Source organism: Amblyraja radiata, chromosome 13 (assembly GCF_010909765.2).
Source record: "Amblyraja radiata isolate CabotCenter1 chromosome 13, sAmbRad1.1.pri, whole genome shotgun sequence".
Taxonomy (NCBI): domain Eukaryota; kingdom Metazoa; phylum Chordata; class Chondrichthyes; order Rajiformes; family Rajidae; genus Amblyraja; species Amblyraja radiata.
Genome location: NC_045968.1, coordinates 56078064 through 56099729, shown reverse-complemented (window position 1 = coordinate 56099729; position 21666 = coordinate 56078064). Strand labels below are relative to the sequence as shown.

At 42.4% G+C, this 21666-nt stretch overlaps 1 protein-coding gene across 7 annotated transcripts in view; it reads left to right on the top strand.

Moving 5' to 3' along the window:
• The window catches only part of abcc5 (ATP binding cassette subfamily C member 5), a 103849-nt gene extending 82837 nt beyond the window's left edge, over positions 1-21012 (top strand). For all 7 annotated transcript variants that reach the window (XM_033032140.1, XM_033032138.1, XM_033032141.1 and 4 more), the window contains 9 exons: positions 10651-10779; positions 12040-12226; positions 12418-12507; positions 13316-13505; positions 13677-13836; positions 14734-14812; positions 15752-15865; positions 17795-17959; positions 20038-21012. In XM_033032140.1, coding sequence (XP_032888031.1) covers positions 10651-10779; positions 12040-12226; positions 12418-12507; positions 13316-13505; positions 13677-13836; positions 14734-14812; positions 15752-15865; positions 17795-17959; positions 20038-20139 — 1216 coding nt within the window. In that variant the 3' untranslated portion in view covers positions 20140-21012. The remainder of the gene's footprint in view (positions 1-10650; positions 10780-12039; positions 12227-12417; positions 12508-13315; positions 13506-13676; positions 13837-14733; positions 14813-15751; positions 15866-17794; positions 17960-20037) is intronic.
• The last annotated feature ends 654 nt before the right edge of the window (positions 21013-21666 follow it).

The window sequence follows — 21666 nt, the reverse complement described above, 5'->3', positions numbered from 1 at the left end:
GACATAAAGATTCTGTACTCTTAAAATGTCACCTTTAAATGTCCTCCATTTCTCTTCCACATCTTTCCCATAAAACAAACTGTCCCAATTTACTCCTTTTAAATCCTTTCGCATCTCCTCAAAGTTAGCCTTTCTCCAATCAAAAATCTCAACCCTAGGTCCAGTTCTGACCCTCTCCATAATTATATTGAAACTAATGGTATTGTGATCACTGGTCCCAAACTGTTCCCCAAAACATACCTCTGCCACCTGACCCATCTCATTTCCTAACAGGAGGTCCAGCACAGCCCCTTCTCTAGTAGGTACTTCTATGTATTCCTGCAAAAAACTATCCTGCACACATTTTACAAACTCCAACCCATCCAGCCCATTTACAGAATGTGTTTTCCAGTCTTTGTGTGGAAAATTGAAATCTCCCACAATCACTACCTTGTGGTTACTACTAATATCTGCAATCTCCTTACATATTTGCTCTTCCAATTCTCGCTCCCCATTTGGCGGTCTATAAGTGTTGCTACCCCTTTCCCATTTCTCAGTTCCATCCAAATAGCCTCCCTAGACGAGCCCTCTAATCTATCCTGCCAAAGCACTGCTATAATATCTTCCCTGATAAGCAATGCAACACCTCCACTTCTTGTCCCTCCAATTAGAGAGCTCGGAAAAATGCTGAAAAGCAGGACCTCCAGGATTTATCTCCGTTGTTATCTCCGGTTTGCTTCCAGTTCCTCGTGCTGGCGAGAGCAGGAACAGGGAGATACGGGACCTGAACGTGTGGCTGAGGAACTGTTGCACGGGGCAGGGATTTAGATTCTTAGATCACTGGGATCTGTTTTGGGGTAAGGGGGAACTGTACAAAAGGGACGGATTGCATCTTAACAGGTGTGGGACCAGCATTCTGGCAGGCAGGTTTGCCACTGCTACACGGGTGGTTTTAAACTGAATAAGGGGGGTGGGGTGTCGAATGGGATAGTGGAGGATGGAGTTAAAGGGAAAGGGTTTCTTAAATGTGTGAGCGTAGAGACAGAGGAGTGTAAAATGAGGGTAGAAGCAATAGGTAGCAAGGTGAAAAGTAAAAGTGGCAGGCCGGCAAATCCAGGGCAAAAATCAAAAAGGGCCACTTTTCAGCATAATAGTATAAGGGGTAAGAGTGTTGTAAAAACAAGCCTGAAGGCTTTGTGTCTCAATGCAAGGAGCATTCGTAATAAGGTGGATGAGTTGAATGTGCAGATAGCTATTAATGACTATGATATAGTTGGGATCACGGAGACATGGCTTCAGGGTGACCAAGGCTGGGAGCTGAACATCCAGGGATATTCAATATTCAGGAGGGATAGACAGAAAGGGAAAGGAGGTGGGGTAGCGTTGCTGGTTAGAGAGCAGATTAACGCAATAGAAAGGAAGGACATTAGCTTTGAGGATGTGGAATCAATATGGGTAGAGCTGCGAAACACTAAGGGGCAGAAAACGCTAGTGGGAGTTGTGTACAGGCCACCTAACGGTAGTAGTGGAGTCGGGGATGGCATCAAACAGGAAATTAGAAATGCGTGCAACAAAGGTAAAACAGTTATAATGGGTGACTTCAATCTACATATAGATTGGGTGAATCAAATTGGCATGGGTGCTGAGGAAGAGGATTTCTTGGAATGTATGCGGGATAGTTTTCTAAACCAACATGTAGAGGAACCAACGAGAGAGCAGGCTATTCTAGACTGGGTATTGAGTAATGAGGAAGGGTTAGTTAGCATCTTGTTGTGCATGGCCCCTTTGGCAAGAGTGACCATAATATGGTTGAGTTCTTCATTAGGATGAAGAGTGACATCGTTAATTCAGAAACAAGGGTCCTGAACTTAAAGAAAGGTAACTTTGAGGGTATGAGACGTGAATTGGCCAAGATAGACTGGCGATTGATTCTTAATGGGTTGACGGTGGATATGCAATGGAAGGCATTTAAAGACTGCATGGATGAACTACAACAATTGTTCATCCCAGTTTGGCAAAAAAATAAATCAGGGAAGGTAGTGCATCCGTGGATAACAAGGGAAATCAGGGATAGTATCAAAACAAAAGATGAAGCGTACAAATTAGCCATAAAAAGCAGCCTACCAGAGGACTGGGAGAAATTCAGAGACCAGCAGAGGAGGACAAAGGGCTTAATTAGGAAAGGGAAAATAGATTATGAAAGAAAACTGGCAGGGAACATAAAAACTGACTGCAAAAGCTTTTATAGATATGTGAAGAGGAAAAGAAGATTAGTTAAAACAAATGTAGGTCCCTTGCAGTCAGAAACGGGTGAATTGATCATGGGGAACAAGGACATGGCAGACCAATTGAATAACTACTTTGGTTCTGTCTTCACTAAGGAAGACATAAATAATCTGCCGGAAATAGCAGGGGACCGGGGGTCAAATGAGATGGAGGAACTGAGTGCAATCCAGGTTAGCCAGGAAGTGGTGTTAGGTAAATTGAATGGATTAAAGGCCGATAAATCCCCAGGGCCAGATAGGCTGCATCCCAGAGTACTTAAGGAAGTAGCCCCAGAAATAGTGGATGCATTAGTGATAATTTTTCAAAACTCTTTAGATTCTGGAGTAGTTCCTGAGGATTGGAGGGTAGCTAATGTAACACCACTTTTTAAAAAAGGGAGGGAGAGAGAAAATGGGGAATTACAGACCAGTTAGTCTAACGTCGGTAGTGGGGAAACTGCTAGAATCAGTTATTAAAGATGGGATAGCAGCACATTTGGAAAGTGGTGAAATCATTGGACAAAGTCAGCATGGATTTATGAAGGGTAAATCATGTCTGACGAATCTTATAGAATTTTTCGAGGATGTAACTAGTAGAGTGGATAAGGGAGAACCAGTGGATGTGTTATATCTGGACTTTCAGAAGACTTTCGACAAGGTCCCACATAAGAGATTAGTATACAAACTTAAAGCACACGGTATTGGGGGTTCAGTATTGATGTGGATAGAGAACTGGCTGGCAGACAGGAAGCAAAGAGTAGGAGTAAACGGGTCCTTTTCACAATGGCAGGCAGTGACTAGTGGGGTACCGCAAGGCTCAGTTCTGGGACCCCAGCTATTTACGATATATATTAATGATTTGGACGAGGGAATTGAATGCAACATCTCCAAGTTTGCGGATGACACGAAGCTGGGGGGCAGTGTTAGTTGTGAAGAGGATGCTAGGAGGCTGCAAGGTGACTTGGATAGGCTGGGTGAGTGGGCTAATGCATGGCAGATGTAGTATAATGTGGATAAATGTGAGGTTATCCACTTTGCTGGCAAAAACAGGAAAGTAGATTATTATCTGAATGGTGGCCGATTAGGAAAGGGGGAGATGCAACGAGACCTGGGTGTCATGGTACACCAGTCATTAAAAGTAGGCATGCAGGTGCAGCAGGCAGTGAAGAAGGCGAATGGTATGTTAGCATTCATAGCAAAAGGATTTGAGTATAGGAGCAGGGAGGTTCTACTGCAGTTGTACAGGGTCTTGGTGAGACCACACCTGGAGTATTGCGTACAGTTTTGGTCTCCTAATCTGAGGAAAGACATTCTTGCCATAGAGGGAGTACAGAGAAGGTTCGCCAGACTGATTCCTGGGATGTCAGGACTTTCATATGAAGAAAGACTGGATAGACTCGGTTTGTACTCGCTAGAATTTAGAAGATTGAGGGGGGGTCTTATAGAAACTTACAAAATTCTTAAGGGGTTGGACAGGCTAGATGCAGGAAGATTGTTCCCGATGTTGGGGAAGTCCAGAACAAAGGGTCACAGTTTAAGGATAAGGGGGAAATATTTTAGGACCGAGATGAGGAAAACATTTTTCACACAGAGAGTGGTGAATCTCTGGAATTCTCTCCCGCAGAAGGTAGTTGAGGCCAGTTCATTGGCTATATTTAAGAATGAGTTAGATGTGGCCCTTGTGGCTAAAGGGATCAGGGGGTATGGAGAGAAGGCAGGTACAGGATACTGAGTTGGATGATCAGCCATGATCATATTGAATGGCGGTGCAGGCTCGAAGGGCCGAATGGCCTACTTCTGCACCTATTTTCTATGTTTCTATAATTCTATCACACCTGAAGCAACGAAATCCTGGAATATTTAGTTTCCAATCACAGCCCTCCTGCAACCATGTTTCACTGATCGCCACAACATCATACTTCCAGGTGTCAATCCAGGCTCTAAGTTTATCCACCTTTCTTACAATGCTCCTAGCATTAAAATATACACATTTAAGAAACCCACCCTCTCTTATTCTCTGTTTATTGTCTTTTTCTTCTCTCTCCCCTACATTTTGGGTCAGAGTGCTACCATTCTCTGCCTCCTGCCTCACACACTGACTGCTAGCTTTCCCAATTTGAGTCCCTCCCCCCAACCATACTAGTTTAAAGTCTCCCCAGTAGCCTTTGCAAATCTCCCCGCCAGGATATTGGTCCCACTCGAGTTCAAGTGCAACCCGTCCTTTCTGTACAGGTCGCACCTTCCCCAAAAGAGGTCCCAATGATCCAGAAACTTGAATCCATACCACCTGCACCAGTCCCTCATCCACTCATTTATCCTCCATCTCGCTCCATTCCTACTCTCACTGTCGCATGGCACAGGCAGTAATCCTGAGATTGTTACCTTTGCAGTCCTTCTCCTTAACTCTCTACCTAACTCCCTAAATTCTTCTTTCAGGACCTCTTCTCTTTTTTTACCTATGTCGTTGGTACCTATATGTACCACAACCTCAGGCTCCTCTCCCTCCCATTTCAGGATTTCTTGGACACGTTCAGACACGTTTAAGAAAGAAAAGTCCCGAGACGTCACCTATTCCTTCGCTCCATAGATGTTGCCTTACCCGCTGAGTTTCTCCAGTATTTTTGTCTATGCTTTCTGTTTGCACTTTTAATCAGAGCAGCGCCACAAATGCTGCAGTCTGAGATCTATCCTGGTCTATGGCGAGCAATAGCTGGAGTAGAATTTCAGGCTAAGAATTTGCTGATATTTACAAAAGAATTGTGATCTAAGGCGGATTTACAGTTGCATCTCTCGTGCCAATCCTCTTCCTGATTGCAAGCCCCATCATCATCATCTACAATGCTCCACTCTGTGAACCTTTTAGCTCTTACTAAACCAAGTGCGGACCCGTTGGATCCCATTCCCCCAACGCAATAGTCCACCAAATTGGACATGCATGGCTGATGGACCCACACTGCGCATACCCGACTGCCGTGTTCAAAGTTGTGCCGTTGACGGCAGAAATCAAGTTAAAGTGGACCCATGGAGGCGTTTGTAAAATAGAACAAAACTTACCCGTGGAGCCGTTGTGTTGCCGTTGTGAGGCCAGGCAAGTACACGGGAAAAGAAAAAAAAGGCAAACTGAAAATCGTCAAAGGCCCCAACTGCGCAGGTAATTTAAGTTTAAAATGTCAATAACTTGAAAAATATAACATCAATCTGAACGAAACTTGACTAATGCACATTACAGGACAATGGTGAGTAAGGTGGGCCTAAAATTGTAGCGCTATTGTGTACCGTTTTGGCGGAATTTCGCCAAACAAACAAGATGATAGTTTTAATAATATCATTTTTAAAATGATTTTAGTTCTGATTTCAGGTTTACGGCCACTGCCAGCTGTGACTCAACCAAATAGTAGTTAATGCTGTGATATATGCAGTGTTCACATTGTTTTATAATATTTCATCCTTCCTCCAACCATTGATTTATTTTCCTCCTAACTGATCCCATCCCCTGTTAATTGTTTAATGATCCTGCATGCATTGTCTAATTGTAGGGTGTAATTATAGCATGAAGATTTTACTTGTGTCTATGTGCTCTAATCAAATTAATCTCTATCTGTAACCACATATTGGCTGGAGACCAAAGTGCCTAGGACTAATTATTTAATCTATATAGATGCACAATATGTTTTCAGTTAGGCATGTGTTGCACAGATGTATACTTGTTGCCTAATTGCATCAACTCTAATATTAGGAAGGGCAGAGGCCCATGCAGTACTCTTTCCCATTGGAATTGTGCAGAACAGGCATGTCATGATGTCTGTTTGCATGCAACAGTGATGTAACACCAGCATAATTTATTTTTACATCTGCAATGCAGCTAATCTACTGTGAATGATGTATCTGGTGTTCGGGTTGTAATGATCTCAAGACTTCTCCCCTACCAGTTTTGTTTGTTGACAAGAGCTTGTTTGATGGCCATTCCTCGCTGCAAGGAAGAACAGCAAGTAGTGTGTGCTCATGTATTTGCCTAGACTGCAAGCTTCCCAGAGCTGCTGAATGTTGATTCCACTTGCATTGTAAGATGGCATTAAAGTCAATTTGGAGATGGATAGCAGGCAGAAGACAAAGAGTGGCAATAAATGGGACTTTTTCTGGTTGGCTGCCAGTAACTAACAGAGTTCCGCAGGGGTCGGTGCTGATGCCGCTACTCTTCAAGTTGTATATTGATGATTTGGATGAGGGGTTGAAGACTTTGTGGCCAAGTTAGCGGATGATACAAAAATACAGTACCCTCCATAATGTTTGGGACAAAGCCCCATCATTTATTTATTGGCCTCTGTACTCCACAGTTTGAGATTTGTAATAGAAAAAAATCACATGTGGTTAAAGTGCACATTGTCAGATTTTAATAAAGGTCAATTTTATACATTTTGGTTTCACCATGTAGAAATTACAGCAGTGTTTATACATAGTTCCCCCCATTTCAGGGCACGATAATGTTTGGGACACAGCAATGTCATGTAAATTATATTGGTCATGTTTAGTATTTTGTTACATATCGTTTGCATGCAATGACTGCTTGAAGTCTGCGATTCATGGACATTACCAGTTGCTGGGTGTCTTCTCTGGTGATGCTCTGCCAGGCCTGTATTGCAGCCATCTTTAACTTATGCTTGTTTTGGGGGCTAGTCCCCTTCAGTTTTCTCTTCAGCATATAAAAGGCATGCTCAATTGGGTTCAGATCAGGTGATTGACTTGGCCACTCATGAATTGACCATTTTTTAGCTTTGAAAAACTCCTTTGTTGCTTTCGCAGTATGTTTGGGATCATTGTCTTGCTGTAGAATGAACTGCCGGCCAATGAGTTTTGAGGCATTTGTTTGAACTTGAGCAGATAGGATGAGTCTATACACTTCAGAATTAATTATACTCCCACCATCAGCAGTTGTATCATCAATGAAAATAAGTTATCCAGTACCTTCAGCAGCCATACATGCCCAGGCCATAACACCCCCACCACCGTGTTTGACAGATGAGGTGGTAATGCTTTGAATCTTGGGTAGTTCCTTCTCTCCTCCATACTTTGTTCTTGCCATCACTGATATAAGTTAATCTTCGTCTCCTCTATCCACAAGACCTTTTTCCCAAACAGTGGTTGCTCTTTTATGTACTTCTTGGCAAAGTTCTTCTTGCGTATGGCGTGCACAGCCTAAAGTTGGAGGACAACTTGTTCTATTTGATCTTATTTGATTGTGCACGCCAGGTTGATTGCATTAGTTGAAACAGGGCGGATCACATGAAGGTTGCAATCTCCCACCCCTTGGCAAACTGTAACCCAGCCATCCTATTTTTGCGGCTAATCAATGGTTTGCATCTTGCAGTGTAGCCTCTGTATTTCTGTTCATGAAGTCTTCTGCAGACAGTGGTCATTGACAAATCCACACCTGACTCATGAAGAGTGTTTCTGATCTGTCAGACAGGTGTTTGGTGATTTTTCTTTATTATAGTGAGAATTCTTCTGTCATCAGCTGTGGAGGTCTTCCTTGACCTGCCAGACCCTTTGCGATTAGTAAGCTCACCAGTGCGCTCTTTCTTCTTAATGATGTTCCAAACAGTTAATTTTGGTAAGCCTAAGATTTGGCTGATGTCTCTAACAGTTTTATTCTTGTTTCTCAGTCTCATAATGGGTTCTTTGACTTTCATTGGCACAACTTTGGTCCTCATGTTGATAAACAGCAATAAGTTTCCAAATGTGATGGAAAGGCTGGAGGAAAGACTCGGTGCTGAGAGCTCTCTTACACTTGCTTTAAGGAGGCAATTAAACACACCTGAGCAATTACAAACACCTGTGAAGCCATGTGTCCCAAACATTATGGTGCCCTGAAATGGGGGGACTATGTATAAACACAGCTGTAATTTCTACATGGTGAAACCAAAATGTATAAAAATACCCTTTAATAAAATCTGACAATGTGCACTTTAACCACATGTGATTGTTTTCTATTACAAATCTCAAATTGTGAAGTACAGAGGCAAATAAATAAATTATGGGTCTTTGTCCCAAACATGGAGGGCACTGTTGGTGGAAGGGCAGTGTGGAGAAAGCAGGGATTCTGCAGGGCTTGTACAGGTTGGGAGAGTGGGCAGAGAAGTGGCAGATGGAATATAGTGCAGCAAAGTGTGGAGTCATGCATTTTGATAGTAGGAATAAAGGCGTCGGCTATTTTCTAAATGGGGCGTAAATCCAGAAATCGAAGGTGTGAAGGGACTTGGGAGTGCCGGTGCAGGATTCCCAAAATGTTAATCTGCAAGTTTAATTGGTAGTAAAGAAAGCAAACTTATTTATTTCAAGAGGGCTTGTATACAAAAACAGAGATGTGGTGCTGAGACTCTGTAAGGTGCTGGTCAGGCCACATTTGGAATATTGTGAGCAATTTTGGGCACCATATCTGAAGAAGGATGTGCTGGCTCTGGAGAGGGTCCAGAGGAGGTTTACAAGAGTGATCCCAGGAATTAGTAGGTTAACCTATGATGAGCGTTTGTTGGCACTGGGCCTGTACTCGCTGGAGTTTAGAAGAATGAGGGGAGACCTAATTGAAACATACAGAATAGTGAAAAGCTTGGATAGAGTCGATGTGGAGAGGATGTTTCCGCTAGTGGGAGAGTCTAGAACTAGAGGTTGTAGCCTCAGAATTAAAGGACGTTATTTTAAAGGAAGGAGAATACATTTATTTCGTCAGAAGGTGGTGAATCTGTGGAATTATTTGCCACAGAAGGCTGTGGAGGCCAAGTCAGTGGATAGTTTTAAGGTAGAGATAGATAGATTTTTGATTAGTACAGGTGTCAGAGATTACGGGGATGGGAACGGGGTTCGGAGGGAGAGAAAGATCAGCCATGATTGAATGGCATGGTAGACTTGATAGGCCGAATGGCCTAATTCTACTCCGATCACTTATGACCCTTATTTATTGCAATCAAAAGGGTACTCAAGTTCCTGAAAGTCTACCTGGGTATGTGACTGTACATAGTGCATCGTGTTAGTCAGTTCATGGTATACAGGCCGGAATTGTGCAACTGGTTATTATAACATCAATATTTGAGCCCAATGACAAACCAAAATCTGGAGGTTGGTCAACACCTTTCCTGTGTGATCTGTTTCATAACACAAATGTGCTTATCATGAAAGCTACGCAGCTATGAGAAATTGGGGAATAAGAACTATGGGTTGTAGTTTTACTGACTGCATGGATCACTAAAAAGAGTGCATGGGTACAAATTATAACCTCGGGTATGGATTAAAAACATGAGGAACCTTTCCTTCAGTTGGAAGTGCTCTTAGGGCCTCATTGAGAAAAGTACATTCATTTTTCTGCTAGGAGCAGGGAGGTTCTACTGCTGTTGTACAGGGTCTTGGTGAGACCACACCTGGAGTATTGTGTACAATTTTGGTCTCCAAATCTGAGGAAGGACATTCTTGCCATAGAGGGAGTGCAGAGAAGGTTCACCAGACTGATTCCTGGGATGTCAGGACTTTCTTATGAAGAAAGACTCGATAGACTCGGATTGTACTCGCTAGAATTTAGGAGATTGAGGGGGGGATCTTATAGAAACTTACAAAATTCTTAAGGGATTGGACAGGCTAGATGCAGGAAGATTGTTCCCGATGTTGGGGAAGTCCAGGACAAGGGGTCACAGCTTAAGGATAGAGGGGAAATCCTTTAGGACCGAGATGAGAAAAACATTTTTCACGCAGAGAGTGGTGAATCTCTGGAACTCTCTGCCACAGAAGGTAGTTGAGGCCAGTTCATTGGCTATATTTAAGAGGGAGTTAGATGTGGCCCTTGTGGCTAGAGGGATCATGGGGTATGGAGAGAAGGCAGGTACGGGACACTGAGTTGGATGATCGGCCATGATCATATTGAATGGCGGTGCAGGCTCGAAGGGCCGAATGGCCTACTCCTGCACCTATTTTCTATGTTTCTATGTTTCTATAACTCAAGGAGGAAATGTTGATAATTAAGTATTGTGCAGATTCATTAGATTGATATTGAAAGACAAAATATTGCGAGTAGTTTCCTTTACCTCTTTTTGAGTTTTGAAGATTGAAACTAAATCTTAGTGTTTTGATAATGAAATAAATTGAAATTAAAGAGGTCAAAAAAGAACATAACTTGGTTATGATAGTGATCGATATCTCATAAAATACTGAGTTAATTTATACATAGCTGAGCATTCTTGATATGGAATAATTAATAAGAACATGCAATTTTGTTAGTCCATGTAAAGCTTAACCTGTTCGGTGCCACCATTGAGCATACTCAGGTCAGAGTATACAAGTGAAAAAGAATCTTGACATTGAACAGGGTAAATGGAAGGAACTTGAGTCCATATTTAATATTTTGTATTGTTGAAAATCTCTGCAGGGTTTTCATCAGAGAATTGAAGCGTTTGGACAACATCACTCAGTCTCCTTTCCTGTCACATGTCACATCCAGTATCCAGGGGTTAACCACAATCCATGCCTACAACAAGACAGCAGAATACCGACTCAGGTATGTAATAAACATCAAAAAACAGTATATGGCAAAGGAGGAATAAAGCATCATTTAAGATACCTCAATTATATGATAATGTCCAACTCTTGCATGGATTGCTCGATCACATTTTGTTTTAAAGCATTACAATGACAAGAAAATTGGTCACCTTGTTCATTGCAGAAAATAACTTCTACATTATATGTTGTTACATTTTTTTAATTGCATTTTGAACATAAACTAAAGGGAATTCCCTGCCACAGAGGGCAGTGGAGGCCAAGTCACTGGATGGATTTAAGAGAGAGTTAGATAGAGCTCTCGAGGCTAGTGGAGTCAAGGGATCTGGGGAGAAGGCAGGCACGGGTTATTGATAGGGGACGATCAGCCATGATCACAATGAATGGCGGTGCTAGCTCGAAGGGCTGAATGGCCTCCTCCTGCACCTATTTTCTATGTTTCTATGTAACATGATCAACACAACACTTAATTTATTTGACAATGACTCATCAGTTGAATCTTATTGTTGCTGCAAACTATAAACATTCTAAATTATAATAAATTTAAAATTAAAATTGTATATATCCATGTGTGTATTAACATATGGATATATACTCCATTCCCCTTGACTCTTGACTCCATTCAAGGACCCAAGCAGTCTTTCCAGGTGCGGCAGAGGTTCACCTGCACCTCCTCCAACCTCATCTATTGCATCCGCTGCTCTAGATGTCAGCTGCTCTACATCGGTGAGAACAAGCGTAGGCTTGGCGATCGCTTCGCCCAACACCTCCGGTCGGTTCGCATTAACCTACCTGATCTCCCGGTGGCTCAGCACTTCAACTCCCCCTCCCATTCCGAATCCGACCTTTCTGTCCTGGGCCTCCTCCATGACCAGAGTAAGGACCACCGTAAATTGGAGGAGCAACACCTCATATTTCGCCTGGGCAGTTTACACCCCAGCGGTATGAACATTGACTTCTCTAATTTCAGGTAGTCCTTGCTTTACCTCCCCTTCTCAGCTCTCCCTCAGCCCACTGTCTCCGCCTCTTCCTTATTTTGTTTCCGCCCCCCCCTACCCCCCCACATCAGTGTGAAGAAGGGTCTCGACCTAAAACGTTGCCTATTTCCTTCGCTCCATAGATGCTGCCTCACCCGCTGAGTTTCTCCAGCATTTATGTCTACCTTCGATTTTCCAGCATCTGCAGTTCCTTCTTAAACATATGTGTATTAATGATTGCTTGTGCATTAATGATTAATCTGAAATAGTGTGTTTCTTTTCAGATACCAAGAACTGCTGGATACTAATCAGGCTCCGTTCTTTTTGTTTACCTGTGCAATGCGCTGGCTTGCTGTGCGACTGGACGTAGTCAGTATTGTTCTTATTGGGATAACTGCAGTGATAATAGTTTTAATGCATGGTCATATTCCTCCAGCTTATGCAGGACTTGCAATTTCGTACGCTGTCCAGGTTTGTACCAGTCAATGAAATTGTCTCACCATTCTTTGATATGTCAAGTTGAATTATGGTTTGAATTGTGTTGGTTGTGCTTGCAAAGTAATCAGCAATGTAACAAAAAGTTAATTCTTTCAATATCACCATAGTTTATTAAGAAAATTAGATTTTTAATCCTGTTTACAATTATGATGTTTTTCTTGCAGCTGACTGGTTTATTTCAGTTTACTGTCCGACTTGCATCTGAGACTGAGGCAAGGTTCACTTCTGTTGAAAGAATTCATCATTATGTAAAGGTACGATTCTTGATTGGTAAGGCCGTCAAAAGTTATGGGGAGAAGACAGGAGAATGGGGTTGAGAGGGAAAGGTAGATCAGCCATGATTTAATGGAGTAGACTCGGTGTGCCAAATGGCCTAATTCTACTATGTATATACGGTACTATGTATATCTAACTTATGTCTAAATTTGTTACTAATTATTTAAAGTGGTGTTTAGAAAATGTTTTACAAATTTGTACCACTGTTGGGGTAAGATGTTGGGGTAAGCTTATGTATGTTTATGTATGTCAGCATATATGTTTTATCCTCAGTTTTGCTTGTTAGAACTGGCTGGAGAAAGAATATTTAAATGCTTATTAGCTTTACAAGACCTTTTCAAAATAGTGAAATTATTCATGAAATTAAAATGCTCTAGAGATAGGACCACATAGCAAACAGAAATGAGATGTGGGTTGTAGCACAGTTTAAAAATATCCAGGCAGCCATGTGGATGAAACCTATGACGTATTTTCCCTCTCCCATGTTTGCTCGGTCGATAGTGAGGAGAAAAAAGTTGCCAGAAAAATAAAATTCATTAACTGTTTGTTAACAAACAAAAGAAAGCACAAACAGAAGTATGCTTCTGATTTCCTTGGGAAAATATATTAATGACAACTGCACGGATATTGCAGTCCACTGTATCCGCTGTCCAGGTTGGAATGAGAAACAAAGCATTTGAGATTCCTGTCCTAATGAACTTTACTTTGACGACCTTCTAAGAAGCTATTCTCATCCTTGCTTATTTAAGATGTAAGAAATCTTACAATGTTGTAATTTTCAATTAGATTCTAGAATTGGAAGCTTCAGCTCGCGTTAAGGATAAAACTCCACCTGCTGACTGGCCTCAGCATGGACAAATAACATTTGGAAATGTAGAGATGAGATATCGAGAGAATCTACCTCTGGTGCTAAAGAAAGTGTCCTTCACTATAAAACCTCAAGAAAAAATTGGTATAGTGGGGAGAACTGGATCAGGTAAGAAATGTATTACCAACGAGAGCAAGATAAAACGAGGTTTTCAGTTGGACTGACATGGCTGATCAGTAAATGAACTTTTTCAAGTTGGCTTCAAGAGTTTTCGCTCTGAGTTTAGGTTAAATTTGTAACCAGCTATCTAATAAATCTGCATTATTTTATTTGTGGCAGGAAAGTCATCGCTAGGAATAGCACTGTTTAGATTGGTTGAACTCTCGGGTGGCTCAATAGTCATTGATGGGGTGAACATTACTGAAATTGGTTTGGCTGATCTTCGCAGTAAACTATCCATTATTCCACAAGAACCTGTTTTATTCACAGGTACCGTGAGGTAAGGTCCACCTGATTTGCAGATTTTTTACATAATTATATCTTCATTTCTGCAAAGAGACTCAGTAATTTAATGCATCTTTGCATTACAGAGCTGTTATATGACAACATGTTTACTAATGTTTTAACGGATTTAACAGGCTTGCGTAAAACAAAATAAAATTGCAAATGCTTGAATCTAAAACAAAAAAATAAAATGCTGGAAAATTCAATTTAAATTCCATTAATGTCATTGGAACATTAATATGTTTTTATAAACCAGGGTCGAACAAAAGTAAATCTTAATCAAACACCACAGAATCAATTTAATTAGGACATCTATATAAAGTGACAATTGGATGACAAATGTGCATGCCACAATAGTGAAAGGATTAACATGCTACTCCTTCTGATCATACAAGGAACTGCAGATGCTGGAATCTTAAGCAAATCACCAAGTGATGAGTCAAGCAGCATGAATGGAGGGAATGGATAGGTGAAGTTTTGAGTCGGAACCCTTCTGTATACTGGCTTAATCATTCTGATCAAGCACTCCAAGGATATTATGGGTTCCATTTTGTTTCAAAACAAGAAAGCTGCTGCAGGAACTCAGTGGGCCAGGCAGCATCTGGGGAAGGTAATGGACAGTGGACGCTTTAGGTTGAGATCCTTCATGAAAATGTCAACTGTCCAATTTCATTTTCATTGTCCTGAAAACAGCACTGTTATTTCTAGTTACAGACAGTCTAATTGAACTGACTAGCACACAAGTTTCACAACTGAGAAAGGATAATTCATAATAGAATGAATTGGAATTGGACTGAGAATCTTTATAACTTGTTAAGCATATTGTCACACTGTTATTTAACCATAGTTGTGAACAGGCCTTGAAAAAACACGTACAATTTGTTTTTGGCAGATATAATCTAGATCCTTTCCAGCAGTACTCTGAGGAGCAGGTATGGGATGCACTGGAGAGAACACACATGAAAGAATGTGTAAGTACATCTAAGAATTTTGTTTTGGCAATGGTTATAAAAGAAAATGCATACAATCTGAAGCACTGTAAATATGCAGCTAACCTACAGGTAACAGATCTGCAGCAATTAAGTTTCAGATTAGTTTTCTGTCAGTTTGAGGCAAAGTACAGGGATTTTTAATACATGTTCATGAAGTACTATTTTTAACTGGCTTTGATAAGTGCATATAGGAGGAATAGGAATACTTTATTGTCATGTGACTAGGCACAGTGAGATTATTTGCTTGCATACACAATGTATATAAATAGCAGCCACGTACGGCACTGACAAAGTTACAAAGTACGCCGGATCCTCCTTTTGGCCCCCTCCCCCCATTGCCCATTGTTCTCCCCCCACCTCCCTCACGGCTCCCCCCCACCCCAAGTCCTCCATTGTTCTTCCTCTCCCCCTTCACGGTGGTCCTCCACGCTCTCATCGACCGTCGACCATTGGTCGACCCGTGAGGCATCGCCACCACCGCTAGGCTTCACCACCGCCGTGGCCCCATCGCAGCGAGACTTCACCGCTGCCGCCGCCAATATCTCACCACCGTCGACGCCCCACATCATGCCTCCATGGTGCCGACTCGGGCCCCATCCGCGTGCTCCATCGGCCACTTCACCGGACCCAGACTTCTACCCGTGAGGCCCCGACCTGGGCTTCTACGTGGAGGCATCGAGACCTGGGCGCATCGATAAAGTCCTCCGGCCGCCTACCCAGTCCACAGCCACGGCACGTCGGGAGTACAGCTAAATTTCAAGATTTTGTTTTTAATACAGCTAGCTTTTATGAAGCTTGTAGCTGCAAAGAGCACTTGCACATTTAAATGGCAAGTAGGAAAAAACCATTTCAAAGTAGATTGCCCTGGTCGTAAGGTGGCTTCAAACTTACTAACCTTCTGTTTTACCTACAATATAGATTTCTCAACTGCCTTTGAAACTAGAATCTGAAGTGGTGGAAAATGGAGAGAATTTTTCAGTTGGAGAAAGACAGCTAATATGTGTGGCAAGAGCACTACTACGAAGGTGTAAGGTAAAAGCTGATGGGCAGGACAGAATCTAGATGGACGAATATGTATCCTAATCATTCCATATTCTACAGGGCAGTAATTTTGCAAGGTCTTTCTCCTAAAATGAAGTTGAAAGTGAATTGAAAAATTTGGTCTAAAATCATGCAGAGATGGAGCACAAAAACAAGCAGACGTAGGTTTAAGGTGAGAAAAGGGAGTTGAGGGGAAGGTTTTTTTTTTACCCTGAGCGTGGTTGAGATTTTGAATTCGTTGCCAGAGGAGATGGTGAGTCACAATCACAGCATTAACAGATATTTATCTAGGCACTTAAATAGGCAAAGCAGTGAGGGATACGGACGTAATGTAGGCAAAAGAGGGTTTGTTTATATGACAAATTTGATGTGATGGGTCAAAGGGTCCATTTCTGTGCCATACACTTATATTACTCTGTAAATGGGCTATTCAGCCCATGATATATGTACTGCTCATTACCCACCCACTGTGAAGCTGCACAAGAACAAAATGTTTTAGAATTTTACCTCGTGGTCACTTAGATCCTGAAACTTTCTTTTGTCTTCAGGAGTTAGGAGAATTTTTTTTTTCTTTTGCTCCTGGAATTGTCCCAGATTGTATTTTCAACCATATTTAACCTCTTCCCTTGATGACTACAAATGGGAGCAAACATGCCATGTTGATTTGTGTCAAGAATATTTGGAATCAACAGATTTATTTTTACTAGACCAGGTGCGGACCCAGGCAATATTCCACCACTCACCCATAGCCCCCTGCTGTGCAGGCGTGGCTGACGGGTTCCCGTTGTGACGTGAGTGACGGCAACCCTCCACCAACTGCGCAGGCACGGCCGGCAAGTGGGAACGCGACTGCGAGGTTTTTAAAGTTCAAAATGGCAATAACCTGTAAAATATAGGATCAATGTGAACGCATCTCACTCTCCCTCTTCAGTCCCCTATTCCTGTCCTCCATTATTCTCCCTCTCCCCACCCTCCACCAATCCTGCTTCCTCCCCTCACCCCCTACCTCCTCTCCCCCCTCCCCTCTTCCATTACCTCGCCATCCCTCTTCCTACCCCTATCCTCCTCCAACCCTTTTCCCCACAATCCCCCCCTGCTCCCACATCCCCCCCGCTTCCAAAACCCCCCCCGCCTCCACAACCCCCCGCCCCCACAACCCCTCCGCCCGCACACCCTCCCCACCCACACCCCCCCCCTCCCACACCAACACCCCCCCCCCTCCCACACCAACACCCTCCCCCCCACACACACACACCCTCCCCCACATACACATCTCCCCCGCACCCCCCCCGGCCACACACCTCCCCGGCCACACACACCCCTCCTCCCCTCCCACCCCACACCCTACCCCCGCCACACACCCCACTTCCCTCCCCTCCTCCCCTCCCACTCATGAAGAGGTGGGGTAGGGAGTGCTTGGGGATGAGGGGAAATGAGCCGCGCCTGCGCAGTTAGGGGCTGTGGGTGAGTGGTGGAATATTGCGTTGGGGGATGGGTTGCGTTGGGGAACCAGGCCCCCCGTGTGACTGGGACCCAACGGGCCCCACTTAGTCTAGTTTCTTATACCGCTCGGCATGGTTAAACGTGAACACTGCAGACTTGGATTTAACGTGGGAGTGCACTTCATGGTTCATCCATGGTTGGGGAACACACGTAAACAGTTAAGAGTATATTGGATGAACTGCTGTAAACTTGTATTCCAGAATCAGTAATGCACCAAGCCAAGTACCCAATAATGTGGGAAATTGCTGGGATATGTCTTGTCCCAATAAATGCAGGTCAAATCAATGCAAAAAGTACAGCTCCACCAATCAACACTTAGCCATCGATTGTTTGTGGAATGTCTTGTCCACAATAAGGTGAACAATAATCTTGAAGTGTTTCAGTCTGTGTGTAAAATTCTGTTTCCCAATGTTACAGATTTTGGTATTAGATGAAGCTACAGCTGCCATGGATACAGAAACTGATTCTTTGGTGCAAGAGACAATCCGGGAATCATTTGCTGGCTGTACAATGTTAACCATTGCGCATCGTTTGAATGCAGTACTCACTTGTGATCGTGTTATGGTGTTAAGTCAGGGCCAGGTAATAGAAATATCTACCTTTGAATTCATCCAAGAGAATTATGAAAAATACTTGTATTTATGATGAGCTTTTTCTGCTTCAGGATGTGCCAAATCACTTTACAGGCAATAACGTAGATCTTTGAAATGCATTCACTGTGACAGGAAATCCAGCAGCCAGTTTCCACATAGTGTGCTACTCCAAACAGCAGTGTGACAATGGCCAGATAATCGGGTATTATGATGTTGATAGAATGCTAAGTATTGATCAGGGACAATTTCTATGCCCTTCTTTGAATCATCTTGTTATAATCTGTATCCATCTAAGAGAGTAGATGAGACACAGTTTACATGTCTGAGCGATATGAGTTTCTCTTTCAATGCACACTGAGTCTGTGGCATGTCAACTTGTGTTATTTTATACTCAAGTCTCTGTCGTACAACGAGCCACCATATTTTGACGAACAAAAGTACGATTGACGAGCCACAGCTAACATTCAAATAGGGCTTTCATCAGGGGAAAGTTAGTAATTTTGACCTTGTGCTTAAGTGAATATTTAAGGAAATACAAAAATCCCACTGAGTTGATCAATACAGAACACGTGCCAAAGTTATCGTATTTAACATTTTTCTTTGGATACAGTGGATATTTTCTAGTATACTTGTAATCAGCTAAATTTATTTACACTGGCCTTATACCCGAACTCAACCTCCGCAACAATGACAACTGCATCGGTGCTACCTCCTGCACCCATGCAGAACTCACTTCAACTTCACAACTAATTTCCATCCTGTACTCAAATTCACTTGGACCTTCTCCAACATCTCCCGACTGTTTCTAGATCTCACCGTCTCCATCACAGGAGACAGACTATCGACTGACATCTATTACAAACCCACTGACTCCTATAGATATCTAGACAACTTACCACCCCGCTTCCTGTAAAGACTCCATCTCCTACTCCCAATTCCTCCATCTGCGCCCAGGATGAGGTTTCCCATACCAGGTCATCGGAGATGTCCTTATTCTTTAGGGAACGGGTGTTCCCCTCTTCTATTATAGATGAGGCTCTCACTCGGGTCTCCTCAATATCCCATAGCTTCGCTCTTGCTCCCCCTCCCTCTATTCGTAACAAGGACAGAGTCCTCCTTGTCACCTTCCACCCTATCAGCCGTCGCATACAGCATATAATCCTCCGACATTTTTGCCACTCCAACGGGATCCCACTTCTGGCCATATCTTCTCATCTCCACCCCTTTCTGCAGAGACCGTTCCCTCCGCAACTCCCTGGTCAACTTGTCGCTTCCCACCCAAACCACCCTCTCCCCAGGTACTTTCGCTAGCAACCGCAGGAGATGCAACACCTGTCCCTTTACCTCCCTCCTCGACTTCGTCCAAGGATCCCGACAGTCTTCAGGTGAGGCAGAGGTTCACTTGCACCTCCTCCAACCTCATCTACTGTATCCGCTGTTTCAGGTGTCAACTCTTGCATATCGGCGAGACCAAGCGCAGGCTCGGCGATCGTTTCTCTGAACACGTCCACTAAGTCCGCCTAAACCTACCTGATTTCCTGGTTGCTCAGCACTTTAACTTCCCCCTCCCATTCCCAATCTGACCTTTCTGTCCTGGGCCTCCTCCATTGTCAGAGTGAAGCCCAGCGTAAATTGGAGGAACAGCACCTCATATTTTGCTTGGGTAGCTTACACCCCAGCGGTATGAACATTGACTTCTCTAGAATCAGGTGGTCCTTGCTTTCCCTCTCTCCATCCCCTTCCCAGTTCTCCCACCAGTCTTACTGTCTCTGACTACATTTTATCTCTGTACCGCCCATTCCCGACATCAGTCTGAAGAAGGGTCTCAACCCGAAACGTCACCCATTCCTTCTTTCCAAAAATGCTGTTTGTCCCGCTGAGTTACTCCAGCATTTTGTGTCGACTTTTGATTTAAACCAGCATCTGCAGTTCTTTCCTACACAGCTACATTTATTCTTTTTGTTTAAGTTTAAGAGAGAATTGAGTTATGAAGGGAATACATACAGTTTGTGAGCATATTTTAGTGTCAAGTCATAATTTAATAAAGTAGTATTTGTTCTCTTTCAGGTTCTGGAGTTTGATAAGCCGTCTGTACTTCTTGCCAATGAGAACTCAAGATTTTGTGCAATATTTGCCGCTGCTGAAAATAAAGTTGCTGTAAAGGGCTAATACAATCTACAGGAATTTCTCCAGAATCAAGTACTTGATAACTGTGGCAGTTGCCTCCATTTCTCTATCCAGGGACAATGCAACCTCAGTTGTTTTACAGCACCTTGCACCATCCATGTACATTCGGAGTGCTTCTAGCGGCTCTGTCAAACCACCTTTCATATTTTCACAACATATGGAGTTAATTATCTTAACTTTAAATGCACTTGTAGGGTTCAGAGAGCCTTAGATATTCTATTGTTCCATATGCCTATAGTCAAGCTTTACACATTACAGATCTATAAATCAGTACATAGAATATTTGAAATGCATACTACATGCTGTACTTTACTTTGTATTCTATTTTTGCACTATTAATATTGTGCTTTATTTTATATTCTATCCTGTACAGTTTTGCACTGTATCAGTCTGCTATTTAACTGTGAGACAGTTGTTGATGTCAAGCTATATTTCTATAGAATAAAGAGTGCATCTATTCATAAATCAACAGATTAAAATACATGACTGTTTTATCCATACAGCATTGAGTGTTGCTTGGGTAATGGTATTGAATGGATATATTTAATAGAATTCTGATTTTAGAATGGCACTAGTTTCTTTGAGTTTTTGTTATTGAGTAAAAATATACCTCAGGTTCAACGTGCATTTTACTGTATGGTTTGCACTGTTGCCAATTATTGTCAATTTGTACAGTGAGTAAAAAGTTACTTTCTGAAGTCCACATGAAAGTGGTAATTCCTGATGCCATAGAAGCTTGTTTTACCTGTCCAGACTATTGTTGCATGTATTTGTCAGAGCCTTAGCATGATTTTGCAAACTAAGCAAACATGCCTTGTCAAATCTTTAAATATAAATAAACTATTTTCCGCCTAATACCTTTTAGATTTATTGTGCCTCAATAAATATTGCCAATAAGACTTCTACAATACTTGTATTAAGAGTGGATAATAAAACTGAAAGGAAGTCTTTCTTTCATCTTGGTTATTATTAATCTTGCACAAATAATCAGTGTTCATTATTATAGTTGTGCAAACACCAGTGCAATAGGTAGATCAGCAATGTTGGCTTTGTGAAAGCGATTCCTTTAATGCAAGAGCTTGTCATTAAACATGCAAGATTTGAATCTGTTAGATATGTCTGTCAACATCTCTATACTTGCAGGATATGTGAAATTTGGTGAAAACATGTTTGCCAAAATATTCATCTTGATAGGAATGATCAATATTGCACATAACTGAGGAAAACACTCCAAAAACATTCCACTCCAGGCCTACAGAAAATTGAAATTAATCAGCAAGCCAGCGTTTCGGCTCTCATTGCAAGGGCTGGGAATGTGAGGGGAAAAGAAAGTCTCTGCAGATTTTGATTGTTTCAGTGGGGAATCACAAATATGGCCTTATTTTCTGCTTAAACAAACTACAAAAACATGTGAGAACTCAAGATAGTGTGATGCAAACCCAATGGGTATAAGTCATTTGTTTTCTGAATTACATGAACAAAGGTTGTAAGAAGAATAGAAACATAGAA